The 13,783-nt window shown below is 44.4% G+C and overlaps 1 protein-coding gene across 3 annotated transcripts in view; it reads right to left on the reverse strand.

The window, feature by feature from the left end:
* PBX1 (PBX homeobox 1) overlaps positions 1 to 13,783 on the reverse strand; it is a 295,876-nt gene that overhangs the window by 31,686 nt on the left and 250,407 nt on the right. For all 3 annotated transcript variants that reach the window (XM_040460949.1, XM_040460951.1, XM_040460950.1), the window contains 2 exons: positions 10,226 to 10,361; positions 4,935 to 5,094 (listed from right to left, as the gene is read on the reverse strand). In XM_040460949.1, the coding sequence (XP_040316883.1) occupies positions 4,935 to 5,094; positions 10,226 to 10,361 (296 nt within the window). The remainder of the gene's footprint in view (positions 1 to 4,934; positions 5,095 to 10,225; positions 10,362 to 13,783) is intronic.

A 13,783-nucleotide genomic window follows, 5' to 3' on the forward strand; every position in this document is an offset into this window, starting at 1 on the left:
CGGAACGTGCCATTTACAAGATACACACCGCAATTGACACAGATGATTTAAAAAATATATGTGCATAGATAAATTGTAAATATGTCTGGCTGCCGAGTGTACATGGAAATAAATATGCGCATATCAATGTCCTTCATGTACAAGTGCATTTGAATCAGAGCAGTAATTGCAGGAATGATCCCTGTGTTCTTGCCTCTGCATTTTATTGTCCGTACACCCATGTACAACATTACCATGGCTTCCGACCCTCTGATAAGTACCTAGAGGCACTGATTTTTCTGAGAGAAGAGGCCGCGTGCCATTGACACGGCCATAAGGCAGCCAGAAGCCCACACGAGGCTCTAAGTAAGGAGGAGAAGACACGTTCTTCTCCTGGACTGGAGGTTAGAAAAAAACGTCTCACAGAACGGCCAGCCTCCGGAGGCAGACGGACTTTCTTGACAAATAGAGAACAGGCAGTCTTAGCGGTGCTGCGGAATTCTCAAAGAACTAACACAGAATTACCTGGCTTGCTGAGAAGGTCTGTCAGGCACCTTACCTGCAGGTGGCTGGGAATCAGCAATTACTAAGAGCGCATTTTGAGACGTGCTTGCCAGTTAAAAGGTTCCGAATTTGGAGAGGGAAGGAAGGCAACTGGCTCATTTAAGCTGTCGTCCAGACATTTGGGGCATGTACAGAGCTAAATCTACAATCCACTAGACAGACAAGAACTAATGGGTCACCTACGGATTCTAATGCATTTGCTCAGGCAAATATGGCAAGGCGGAGATGTGCTAACATCCATTTTCGGAAGATCATTTCCCAAAGACTGCATTGCTACTGAAGAGTCTTTAGGAGACTTAAATTTGTTCAGAAAAAACCCAAAACAAAACAATTAACTTCATAATCCGAAAACCAGAATACTAACGATCAAGTCTAAACTTAAAGCCAGGTTTCTATTGACATTTTGGCCTGGAAACTTCCTTGTGGAGGAATGCTTTATGTATCGGAGGGTGGTCAGCCACATCCCTGGCCTCTATTCACCAGATGCCAGTGGTACCCACCTCCCCAAAGTGGGACAGCCAAATGTCTCCAAACATTACGGAATGTCACCTGAGGTACAAGTTCATCCAGATGAGAACCAATGACGTAGCATAAGAGAGGATTTACTATTCCTTGCTGAGGAATGCAAAGTGTTTAAAAGTACTGGCTCGTTATTCCCCATAGCATTTTCATAAAGTGGCTGTGTGACAAGTATTACCCTAATTGTGCAGCCTTGAAATCAAGGCTTCAGAGAGATTAGATGGTAGCTGATCAGACTGGACCCCCTACACCATCCGGAGGCGCAAAAGATGGGGCGTCTTTGATAGACGTAAGCTTCGCTGCATCTCAGGCTTGCTTCTCTCTTTTCCATGATTAGTCCCCTTCCAAACTCCAAAAATCATTGCCACTTTCTACTCAGGACAAAGCACAAGAGGGAGAGGCTGTCTGGCTCAGTGTGACATCCCTTTAGCAGGCGCACATGGCAAGGTTCTAGAGTTCCAATTCCAGCAGGCTGTGTTTTCATTTTCTAACGTAGAAATTAAGGGAAGAAAAAAACACAGCAGAAAACATCAGTGTGATAAATTCTTTCGCTTGGCTTTAAAAAAAATTGTAAAAGTTCCTAAGGATTTATTAAGGATTGGCCAACCTCTCTGGGTGTGCTACCTCCTCTCTGTGGGTCCTACATACGTAAACTTCTCTTACGAAGCCAGGATCTAGGGGTTTTAATAAGAACATGCTCTCCCAATCCATAAAAACACCAAACCTCTATTAGGGGTAGCACAGACATGTACTAGAGTTTGCCACTGACTAAATAGTGCCAGAAGAAGTAATTTGATGGCCAAGCTCGCAGTTGCCCCTAACACACACCCCAGAGCCAGCAAAAGAATTCGAATCGTGGGAGGGGGTCCTGAGCCTCAATGAGCCTGGGGTTGCTTGGCTAATCACAGCATCTAATAAAATACCAATGCTGATGCTATGCGGCAGCAAAACATCTGTAATGCACAAGCCAATTTCTTCCTTCTTGGATGCTAAAACGTTCCCTAGAAGATCATCTGACTTTCCAAAAGGGGCCCTGTTTTTCCGAGATCTGATTCTTGCTCTTATAATCTCATCAAAAATAGGACACTAAGAATGAGTTCCCCCAGGTGATTGCAGGATTATGGACCTGAGGTTATAACTATTGCTTCAAATGGTCCCCATTTTGCCTTTTCGTGTGTGTGTGTGTGTGTGTGTGTGTGTGTGTGTGTGAAGATTTCATTTTCTTGTCATCCTTCCATTCTTCCTTTTTGTTCCATCCGTTCTGCCCAACTCTGCTGGTGTCAGATATGAAACACGCCAAGTAAATGCTTACTCACCCCGCCCCCGGTCCTCACCCAAAGTGATTTTAACGAATTATGCTTAAGGAAACAAGAGACCAGGCATACATCAACAAATAGGAATATTCAGAAGTGACCTAAATAAAGATACTTGAGTACTGCTTGTCTACACAAAAGCCTCTAGAGGGAAGAAGATTTACTTGCAAAGTATCCTTTTTGCCGTAAAAATGAGTATTTATATTTAGTAAAGCATCTGGGAAAAAAACCCTGCTTCAATATGAAGGATATAAAAAGTTTCCAGGTTCCAGATCTCTAGACTTCAAACTCAGCCAAAATGTATTTTCACATATTAACCTCTTATGCAACACTCCTATCTGTTTCAATGATCATTTACCCTTTGGAATTATCAAAGAACTAGTTAGTATACAAGATTATCAACACCCTAGGTGAAAAGTTGGAACATTTTAAAGTTCTCACTTTATCTGTGCAATGATACAGGTTGTGTTAAGAGCGAAGGAAAATGCAGAAAAGCCCCCGTAAGACTTTTTCTGTTAAAACGTTGATGAATGAAAATTCCGTGCTACTGCACATATACAGTAGTATTTTCTTTTGTCTCTGCTGTAAAAAAAAAAAAAAAAAGCACTACAAAGGGCTTCCTCTGCATATTGTTTCCAACAGCTTAGGCACAACTGGACGGCTTAGCTCAAATTTTCCATGATAATTTACTCTGTGCTTAGAAGAGTCACATAAGTTGAAGCTACCAGTAAAATTCCTTAGAAAACTGTAATCATTGACTGACATTCCAAGAGAGGCAACATAATTCTTAAACCAGAGTGGGGGGGGGGGGGGGGAGGTTAAAATGCTTACTTTTCTCTTTTTAAGTGCTTTAGAAACGAATAAAAAGTTACGGCTTTAGTAATGAAGGGAGTCCACAGGGCCCTTCTAGGGACTAGTCATAAATCATGCTCAACCATCTGCAATGCAGATATATCAGGGACAGGAAAAAGTCATTTTGATATCTGTTTTGCATTATGATAACCTTTGCAGGAGTGTTGAGTGTGTTTTTGCTAATGTTGACAGGATTGTACTTCTTCCAGAGACAAATGAACATGTCTGCCTCGCAGTGCGATTCAACTAAGTGTTGCTGGAGTCTGAAAGGCTTAATAGTTGACCAGATGGGGAAGAAGGAAACTCTCTGGTTATTGAACCTCTTAGCCTTGATCCTTTGTCAATCATGCCACGAGGGGGAAAGAAGGAAATACACACGCACAAACCTCAAAAAGTATACGCTCTTCAGAGTTACCCAACCTGGCATGCTGGGAAAAATAAAACTAGACTGAATTCTACATTGTCTTACCATGTCCATGCTTACAACGCTCGGGCCACTCTTCACGCGTGATTCCATTTAAACAAAACAAGGCTATGATGGAACAGGCCAGTGACGTGGAGAGCCTTATGATAACAAATTAGTGCATCTAGAAGCTCACGAAGACGTTAGCATGTGGAGCTTTACACGTCTCCAATAACCATCCACCATAAGGTAGAAAGAGAATTTACTTTAGCGAACAAACAAGTTTCGGGGTCAAGGACACTTCCCAGAAATGGTAGAAATTAGATTTATAATCCTATTATGGTCAAACATATTTAAATTTGTGACCCTTCAAGTTGGAGGCATCAATTTTCTTAGATGTGCACCGAACCACCAAAATCAATGCACATGTTTCATTATGGGGGCAAATACCACATAATCTGAGACCACAACTATTTAATAAGGAACGATTTCTGGTTTCCCCTTACCAAAAAAAAAAAAAAAAAAAAAAAAGTACCAACATGCCTTCCATAGCATAGAAACACTAAGGTTAGATTTTATGTATTATTGACAGTTTTTTTCACATATGGAAATTCAGCACTGGTGGTACAAGGCAAACCCCAAAATATATTACGTTAGCCTGAACTCTGAAGTTAGTGATGGAATGCATTTTCACTGAAGTAAAACCAGGAGCACAGCACATGACTAATACTATAATAGGAAAACTGGAATATGCGTAATTTGAATTAATGATTGGCAATTTTCTTTGTAGTTGACATAAAGAAACCAACAAGGTAAAACAGTGGACGGGGGTAATCCCAGGCTGGCTTTGCACACCAGAGCACTGTAATGAGGAATATTCCTGCAGAGAGGTGGGTCTCTCAGACACTATGTGATGGGAACAGCAAAGTAGACCAGGGTAAAAACTTCATGTGAAACAGACTAAATGCTAGAGCCCCAAGGGACTATCTCTAAGTAACAGACCTAGTTCATCTTTGAAAGGAGAATGTGAAGGTCTTCTCATCCAAACCAACCAATTTAGGTCCGTCCAACCTAAACAGACACATTAGTGCAAACGTCTGGACAAACCCGTCTTCTAAAGAGTAAGACGCACTGCTCTTTGGAAATGAAAGGAAAAACCCAAAGTGGCATCGACAACAAAAAAGACAAATCAAATACATCAGTGAACCAATCAGAAACCTAAAGGATTAAAAGAGAACCCCAATGTAGGAAAAGCAGGTATAAAAAATGGAGCACGATCCCCCCAAATCAAAGAAAAAACTAACCAGCTGAGTTAGGAGTCGAGGGTGAGTTAGCTTGGCTTCCATGGGCTGACACATTGGTAGCAGTGACAGCCGTTTTGGCAGCATAAATATTGGCTTCCTCTTGAAATTTACCTATGTTCTTCTTGTACCGGATTCGCTTATTTCCAAACCAGTTTGATACCTAGAGCAGTTTAAGAGAAGAGGAGAAAGTTAACATTCCATCCGGCGCAAACATCTCAGAGGAAACAGAAGGGGATCAGGAGAGGGCTGCGGAGGCAGGCTATGTGGACGGATCCTATGCTGATCTAACAACATCAGTGAAAAAGAGCTGAAGAAGAGTACTGAGAGGACCCATCGCAGACAATGAGATTCTCTTGCTTAGTACAGTGCCATTTAGGGAGACCACTGCGGCAAAACTTCTTAGGAAGGAGCTGCTCATTGAGACTTGGACACTTGTAAGGTTAGGGCAGGCATTTTAAAGTCGCGTACCTCTTTTTTTTTAATTTTTTTTTTTTTTTTACATTTTATTTATTTTTGAGAAACAGAGCGAGACAAAGCATGAGCAGGGGGAGGGGGAGAGAGAGAAGAAGACACAGAATCTGAAGCAGTCTCCAGGCTCCGAGCAAGCGGTCAGCACCGAGCCTGATGCGGGGCTCGAACCCACAAACTGTGAGATCATGACCTGGGCCGAAGTCGGACACTCAACCGACTGAGCCACCCAGGTGCCCCATAAAGTCGCTTACCTCTTAAGAACATGACACCAAAATAAGCACAGCAATTCAGGCAGAATGCCTGTTACTGATCAATGCTAACACTGAGCAATCAAGAGGCACAGAATTTTAAATATCCATATATGGGGCACCTGGGTGGCTCAGTCAGTTAAGCTCCCAACTTTGGGTTTCAGCTGAGGTCACAATCTCACAGTTTGTGAGTTCGAACGCTGCCTTGGGCTACGTGCTGACAGCGTGGAGCCTGCTTGGGATCCTCTCTCTCCCTCTCTCGCTGCCCCCTCCCCCTCTCAAAATAGATTAATAAACTTAAAAAAAAAGAAATGAAAAAAAATAAATACCCATACAAATTTATATCAACATATAGGTGCTCTCCCTGATGGAATAATTTCAAATTTATAGAAGTTAAATAATGCTAATATTGACTAGATTCTTAGCGGCATGTACTATAGACCTTAGGATCAATATAATTCAATCTGATGGATTTCACTAAGTATTTTGTGCAAAGCTTGGTGTTAACAACACAAGGAAAAACTGAAGCGGACCACATTATTCCTTTGAATTCCAGGCTTTAAATGCTAAAGCCAATACACAAAATAAGCCTACTCTACTTTCACTTGTTAATTTATTTCCTTCATGTGGCTCACAGCAGCTGTCCTCACTCCATTCTACATCCCCGTTCCCTTTGTACCACAACCTCGGCCAGACAAGTACAGATGCAGTGAAATTCAAGTTTTACCCCTAAATCCCTGCCTTGTGAGGAATGTTTTATACCCTGTATTCCAGATATGACTCCAAACTAAAATGTTGTCTTTTTGTAAAGAAAGTTCCAAAACGAATCATGAATTTGGTGAGGGAAGAGATAGTTGATAACACACGTATCCCCAACACTGGCAGATAAAAAAATAATTCTCGCAAAACTACATTTGTCTTTTAAATGCATTAGCAACACTTAGGGGCGCCTGGGTGGCTCGGTCGGTTAAGTGTCTCTTGGTTTCGGCTCAGGTCACGATCTCACAGTTCGTGAGTTCGAGCCCCACATCGGGCTCCACACTGACAGCACGGAGCCTGCCTGGGATTCTCTCTCTCTCTGCCCCTCCTCTGCTCTGTCTCTCAAAATAAATAAACTGAAAAAAAAAAAAAAATTAAATGCATTAGCAAAACTTAGAAATCTTATAAGGTTAGCCCTCACAGGCCTGGGTGGCTTATACCATGGCAGAAATACCAAGCCTTTGTCACCAAAATCAAACCATACCATTGCAGTATTAGTAAAGGAAAGGAGAGAAAGAAATTCCATGAGAAATTGTTTTATTTATTGTAAATGCTGGTGCCTACAGAGTTACATTAAGAGACGAAGGGCACTCCGGGGCCATTTTAGGACCACAGGATATCTGATTTCATTCCCAAACTCATGCTTTCCTTGATGTAACTTTCACTCTTCAGATGACAGAGAGGAAAAAGAGGAAGATTTTTCTAAGATAACTGGATGATCTGGAAGAAAGGCGGAAAGTTGAAGGTAGTTTGGGAGGGCTTCTGAGGAAGAAAAGAAATGTCTGAGGTCTATGTGGTTAAATCAGCTACATGAGAGAAAAGAAGGAAGAGAAGGACCAGGGTGGAGAAGGCACGTGGCGGTGGAGTGATTCCCTTATCAGTGAGAAGAGCAGACAGATCGGCAGACAAGACGCTTAGTCAGTTCACGTATTTCCAACATGGCCCACGAAGTGATATCAGATGCCCTGAGCCACGGATATAACCGGTGCTTTCATTAACTGGCTTGCTGTTCATAGTCATGGGGGATCTACTATGTGGGAGGCTCTGGTGACACACAGATGACAGACACAGTCTGAGACAGGTAATACACAAAAAATAATCGTTTCTCTGGGGAGAGTTTGATTGCCTCTTGAACTTGTTAAGTTTGAAGAGCCTGGGAAGAGCCATGGCAGGGTCCACTGGGAAGTAAGCTATAGGAGTTTGGTGTTCCAGAAGTCTCATCTGGATGTTCAAATAAAGGTATACTTTCAGCCGGAGGCACAGTAGAGATCACTCAGACAAAGTGTGTAGAACAACACTTTTCTGAGTCAAAGTGTGCATGGAGTGCTCGTGAAAACAGACCCCAACCCGCCCCGTGCCATGATTCTAACTCAGGACTGGGGTGAGATCTAAGGATTTACATTTTGAACAAGCTTCCAAAGTGTCTTCTTTGAGACCACACGCCAAGCAGCTCTGGTAATACAGGAAGGGCTGTTTAGGGATGAAAGGGGAGGATGGTCTATAGATAAATTTGGGTATATCAGCACACTTTTTGTTGTGGATCATGGGAGGAATCAACAATAAGTAGATTTTGAAAGAATCTGTGGCTAAAAAAATAAAAAAAGGTCAAGAACCATGGTATAGGCATGAAGAGATGAGGGCTAAAGAAAAAATGGTACTTCTAGGGTCGAGAGAGACAGCAGGTCCTCTAAGAAGACCAAGCAAAAGTCGCTCAAGAGGAAGAAGGCAACTCCAGAGAGGACAGTGGCAAGAAAACCAAGGTAGGATAATTTCAAGATGGAGGGGTAATTATTAACCAAAATAAATGACAGCAGCAACAAAAAACAAAACAAAACAACAAACAAAACAAAACGCAAGAAAGATACAGCCCCAAAATAGCTACAGTGCGCGCGCACACACACACACACACACACACACAAGCCCCAAATGTGCATCCCCTAGATTTGGGAACTAAAGGGAAATTTAATAAATCGTGTGGTCCAATGAACCATGATTGGCAGGCAGGGCTACTGAGACCCCAAAAGAGGGAGTTCCCTAAAATCTCATAGTTGATTCTTGACAAAAACATGCTCCTGGCCAAATGCTCTTGCTGTGATATCGTATCATACTGTCTCCCACTGGGACTTGTTCGGCAATAGTGGGATAGCTTAGTTGTCGAGAGGGAGTAATGTGATGGGGAAGGAAGAATGGCGTGGCCTTAAGGTGGGTGAAGGAAAGGGAAAGGCGATACCATATATAAATACTCATTTTAACGGGCAAATTATTTGCACCTTGCATTTCCATAATGAAGTCAGTGAAGGTTGCTGGAACGGGCCGGGATTCCATCTCTGCTCTAGATTTAATACAGACTAACTCCTGAAGAGTTCATTCTATCTTCAACAGGGATTTAGAATTCTGAATCCCAGAATTACAAGTCAGACCGTATAGTGATTTAATTCTGCTTCAGAAGTAGAACGTTCCATGTATCAAATTCGCTGTCAGTGACATGGCTCCTACCTGAAACCATCCTTTAAACATGCAGCAAATATCAAAAACATCAATTCTCTTCTCTTGTGGACAAGGGATCTGAAGTTGGACAAGAATGGTTCAAGACCTGGACAAAACCAGGTCACCTGAGCTTGGCCTCTGGTGTTCTGCTTTCCCAGGGTTAAGACTGGAAAAACCTCCACCGGAATCAAAGCATCTAAGGAAGGTCTGAGATGAAAAGGAATTGGGGTTTGCAAGGCTGCTGCCAAAATCCCCACAGCATGTGGGGGAGGCCTTGGTAATCTCCTTGTTGTATGTGCTCTGCGTGGAGTTCTCGATTCTGACTAGAATTAATTCTGCTTAGGTAAACAGAGGATGATGGGATCAGTACCCCACAGGGAGTAACAGAAGCCAGGATTTAATTCAAGGAAGTACAAATGCTCAGTTTACACAAAACAGCATCTCCTTTACTTGGAAGATGCCAGGTGAAGTTTCGTAGCCTTCTTCCCCCCACCCCTTTTATGGAAATGCCAGTACATTTGGTTCTCTTGCCTGTGACAGAATTCAGAGGGACTTTCTCTGTTAGATTTCAGAATTCTCACTACTGTTCTTAACTAGAGACCAGTGGACATCTTTGAGATGGCATTCAGATTAAATAAGAAGTTTTGGATGGATCCTTTGAGCCGGCAAAATATACGTACACAGAAATATTGCCTACTTTTCTATTTCCATATTACTGTTGAAGACACCAGGTCCACAAAACTATTTTTATCATGTATCTTTCCATGCCGACTGGCAACTATTATGGTTATTGCTCTTTGGGGGAAGGGGGCACTCAGTGACATTTTGTGCAACCATTCTGATGCCATCACAGAGACATGTTAAAAGTCCTACCTCCCATCAGTTACAGAGACGAGCACGTCAAGAGAGGACATCTCAAAGTTCCATTCACTGGCTCTTTCTTGGGTTGGGCACAAGATGAGCTAAGGAATGGCCTGTGTTTGAGCAAACCATGCGACAAATGCAGATGGCTTTCCCAGGACACGTAAGAACCTTGGCCCATTTTTAAAGAAACCGAGCATTCAACGGGAAGAACCCCAACCCTGTTTTTATACTGTACTCTACTCCTCCAGTTCTGCTGGACCCTCTCTAGTTTGCCCAGGGACTTACCTGGAAGCTCTCCTATTTCAACATATCAGGTGCTCACCTTGCCATTTTTAGGGCTTTAGCAGATGGATGCTAAAGCGAGCAAGGCATGGAAGCTTGGTAAAGCCACACCTCCAAGACCCTGCCACGTGGGCTCCACCACAGCCAGGCTAGAAGCTGAGCCTTTTGAGGGCCCCTTACCTGGGACACTGTGATGCCACACTTCTTGGCTAACTCCTCTTTGGCTTCCTCACTGGGGTAAGGGTTGCTGAGATGGGAATAGAAATATTCATTCAGGATTTCCGTTGCTTGCTTGTTGAAATTCCGTCTCTTCCGCCTTCATGAACAGAAAGGAAAGAAGGACAAAAAAGTTCACACCGAGTGCACATAAAAAGGGAGAGACGAGGATCTCCTTCTGGGAAAAGGCAAATTTTGGAGCGAAACGTGGAATTAGGGGAAACCTGCACAAAGGGGCTGGGTGCCAAAACCGCCGCGGAAGGCATTTGTTAAATGCTTCGTGGTGCCTCACGGGGGCACCGAGCAGAGAATCAGTCGCCAATATTTGTACAGAGGGGTGAGGACCATGGAGTTGTACAACTCAACCACCTTGATATTGAATCCTGGACCAACTGAATGCCCACCGGGGGCTGGGATGCCTCTCCAAGCCTCAGCTTCTTCAGCTGAGAGCGAACGGAGTCACACTGGCCTCGCAGGGTGACCAGAACAGGAAAATGAGGCCACACCTGGAAAGGGCTCTGCACAGTGCCTGGTACATGGTGAATGCCCGGTGATGGTGTTTCTTCCTACCAGGCTCCAGGCACTGGATCTTCCCTCTCATCAACTCAAATTACTCACTCTACACGTCTAGCGAGATAGGTACGGATCTTCCCATTTACCAAAGTTCACTCAGCCGGTAGGTTATAGAGCCAAGACCTCCATTCGGGTCTGCCTGACTATACAACCCAGCCCTCTTTCTTATACACAAATCGCCTCCTGCCGATTACACAGAGACTCTATAGCCGTAAGTCAAAAATAAGCGAGCATTTCCCCTTTCTTCCATTCCCAGGTAAATGCATACAACGTTCTGTAAAGGCATCTGGGGAAGAGGGTGTGGAAGAAACTAGAATCACCCCCCTGGACTGCTTGACCTCCCTCAGAAGGAGAGAAATCACACCAAGACCAGCTGCTAAATGGTAAAACAAAAGCCCGCAGAAATCCGCTTAATACACAGGTTGCTGAAAGGGAGAGAACCACTTTTGGAACCAAAGTGTTTTTCTGTCTTTAAGAAAAAAGTGCTAATTGAACTACTTTAAAGTGAGAATTGCTTTACTGCCTCCTCACAGCTCTGGCCTGTGGGCAGCTGGGGAGCTGTCTGGGGACGCCCCGCTCACAGCAGAGGCTGGCTGGCCCTCCTCGAGGCGGTGGGGACCCCATCGTTAAATGAGCTCTGTTAGCACTCTGCCTTTCTTGCTTTTATCAAAAGCTCTTCCTTATGGAAGAGATTTCCAGAACATCCTTGGTTATGCCAGGATACAGGAGTTCCCGATTTAGCCCAACAGAAAACACCGATCGCCTTGCTAGACAGGAAATTCAGCTAATATTGTATTTTCAGGGTCCCACTTGGATTAATTAACACAATAAAGTGCCTGATTTTACCGGATGAACACCATCTGTCCATAGGTATTAACCACATCTGTCCAGACTATGCCAAGCCCGAGTCACTTTCCCAAATCACGCTGAGTTTCTGGGTCACCCAGCATCAGAAATTGGGCAGAACGGATTAAAAAAGCCCAACTCGAAAAACAGGCATTTGTTAAAAGTCCTCGCCTGCTGGGAATTTGAGGAAAGTAGCCAAGTGGCTAACAAGGGCTCCGGGCCAGGCTTTCGGTAACCTCTGGCTTCTTCCCTGCCTAAAGAAAACAGTTGTCTTAGGCCTGGGGAACTGGACCCTGAAGGCTCCCCTAATTGGGAGAACCTTGGTTCATTCATTCAGCTGTCTGCATTAGCATCACACTGTATTTTTTGGGAGTCTTCCAACTGAGCTCAAAGGAAACCTCTCTGGAATGAGCTGGTGGGTGTGGGGCTGGTACAGACAGCTGTTCCCGACTCTCTTCTCATTGTGATGTGCAACCTTCCCTAGGCGGTCTCATCTACTCTGATGGGCTCGCTTATCACCTCTCTCCGTGACGGTCTCCGCTGAGGGCCTTGGCAATCCCAAGATCAGGACTTTGCAGAATTTCAAGAAACCTAGTGAAAAGAATATACTTCTGATGATACGCTTATTTGAGCGACCCCCTGGCTTTGGCCTGAAGTGTGATCGGCTTGGTAGGTTAACGTTTGAGACTCTGGGTCTTGGGAGGTGGGGATCTAGGCTGTTAATGTAAGACATGTGGGGGTTGAGGAAATAGCATTAGATACATGTGGCGCTTTATGGATGGAAACTTTTGAATCATAGTGACTCAGGAGTGAGAAGTGCAGGTGCAGCACACATACGCTGCTAAGTACCAACTGTCTTGCCTCCCGCCCTATCACCTCTTGGAGGATCACTGCCCATCTCCCATCGCACGGCCTAGACACTCCGCGTCTCCAAAACCAGCATCGCACCGCACCCAGATCAGCTCCGTTTTCTCCATTACCCACATCCCCATAGCCACGGTTCGGCGTGTCTAAATTTATTCATCCGCTCATTCAAATACCTGAGTACCTCACAGCTGTCAGAACCTGGGAGTGACTCAGCCTCTCCTGCTGCCTTACCTTCGTCCGATGACGGGCCCGGAAGCAAGTTCTGCCAGCTCTAGTCCTTCAAACCCAACTCTTCCGTTCCAGCCTATTGTCACTCTAGTTCTGAAATGGGTTTCGACAGGCCACTGTCTGATCATGTCACTAATCACAGCGATCACAATCACAATAATGATAATAAAATAATAATAATAAGGAATCTGTAACGCAGTGATCCTTGGTATATTCTAGCTGAATCATTGTGTGCATACGATATTCTGGACCCTATACTAAGGTTTTTGTTTTCTTATTCTCTTGTTTATTCCTGTGTATAGGGTTATTCCCACTTTACAGACAGGAGTCCTAGGGAGGACAGGGTTACAAAGGTAGCCAGGCTTGGAATCCACGCCACGCAGTTTGGGAACTTACGCTGTCGGTGACTATACTCCGTCCTTAAACAGCTCTGAAGGTTTCTGCTGCTTACCAGGACAAATTTTGAAATCTTCACGGGTGTAGTTTAGGGTTTTGCAGCGGACCCAGCCTATCCCTGGTGCCTCATTTCCCCCATCCCTAAACATGCTCTGCGTAGTTTCGTCCAGCCACATCATTGCTTCTCCATTCCCCAAAGACACTCGTGACTTCCACGCTCCTGACCTCGTCACACCACCCTGTGCACTCCTCTCCTACGGCATTTGCCACAAGCTCACGTACGTCTCCCCAGCTACACAGCAAAGTCCTCAAGGGCAGGAGCCATGTGTCACTCATCCTCGAAACCCTAGTGCCCTCACACCCGGGAAGCGTTCCAGTAAGTATTGCTTGTCAAACTTGGATCACACGGTTTCATTCTGCTCAACGGGGGGTGGAGGCTATTTGGCAAACACCACGCCAGCTCTGGGATGCCCCGTCCTGCATTCCGCCTCCCCTTCCGGTGCAGCCAGGAGGTAAGCACGTGTAACATGTGGTTTTAAGTTCACTGGTAGACGAGTGTCGCTTTGTCCCACAAGATTATGAGCTCCTTGAAGGTGGGACCCACATTTATAT

The sequence above is a fragment of the Herpailurus yagouaroundi genome, unplaced genomic scaffold, assembly GCF_014898765.1.
Source record: "Herpailurus yagouaroundi ecotype Mexico unplaced genomic scaffold, PumYag 253, whole genome shotgun sequence".
NCBI classification, from domain to species: domain Eukaryota; kingdom Metazoa; phylum Chordata; class Mammalia; order Carnivora; family Felidae; genus Herpailurus; species Herpailurus yagouaroundi.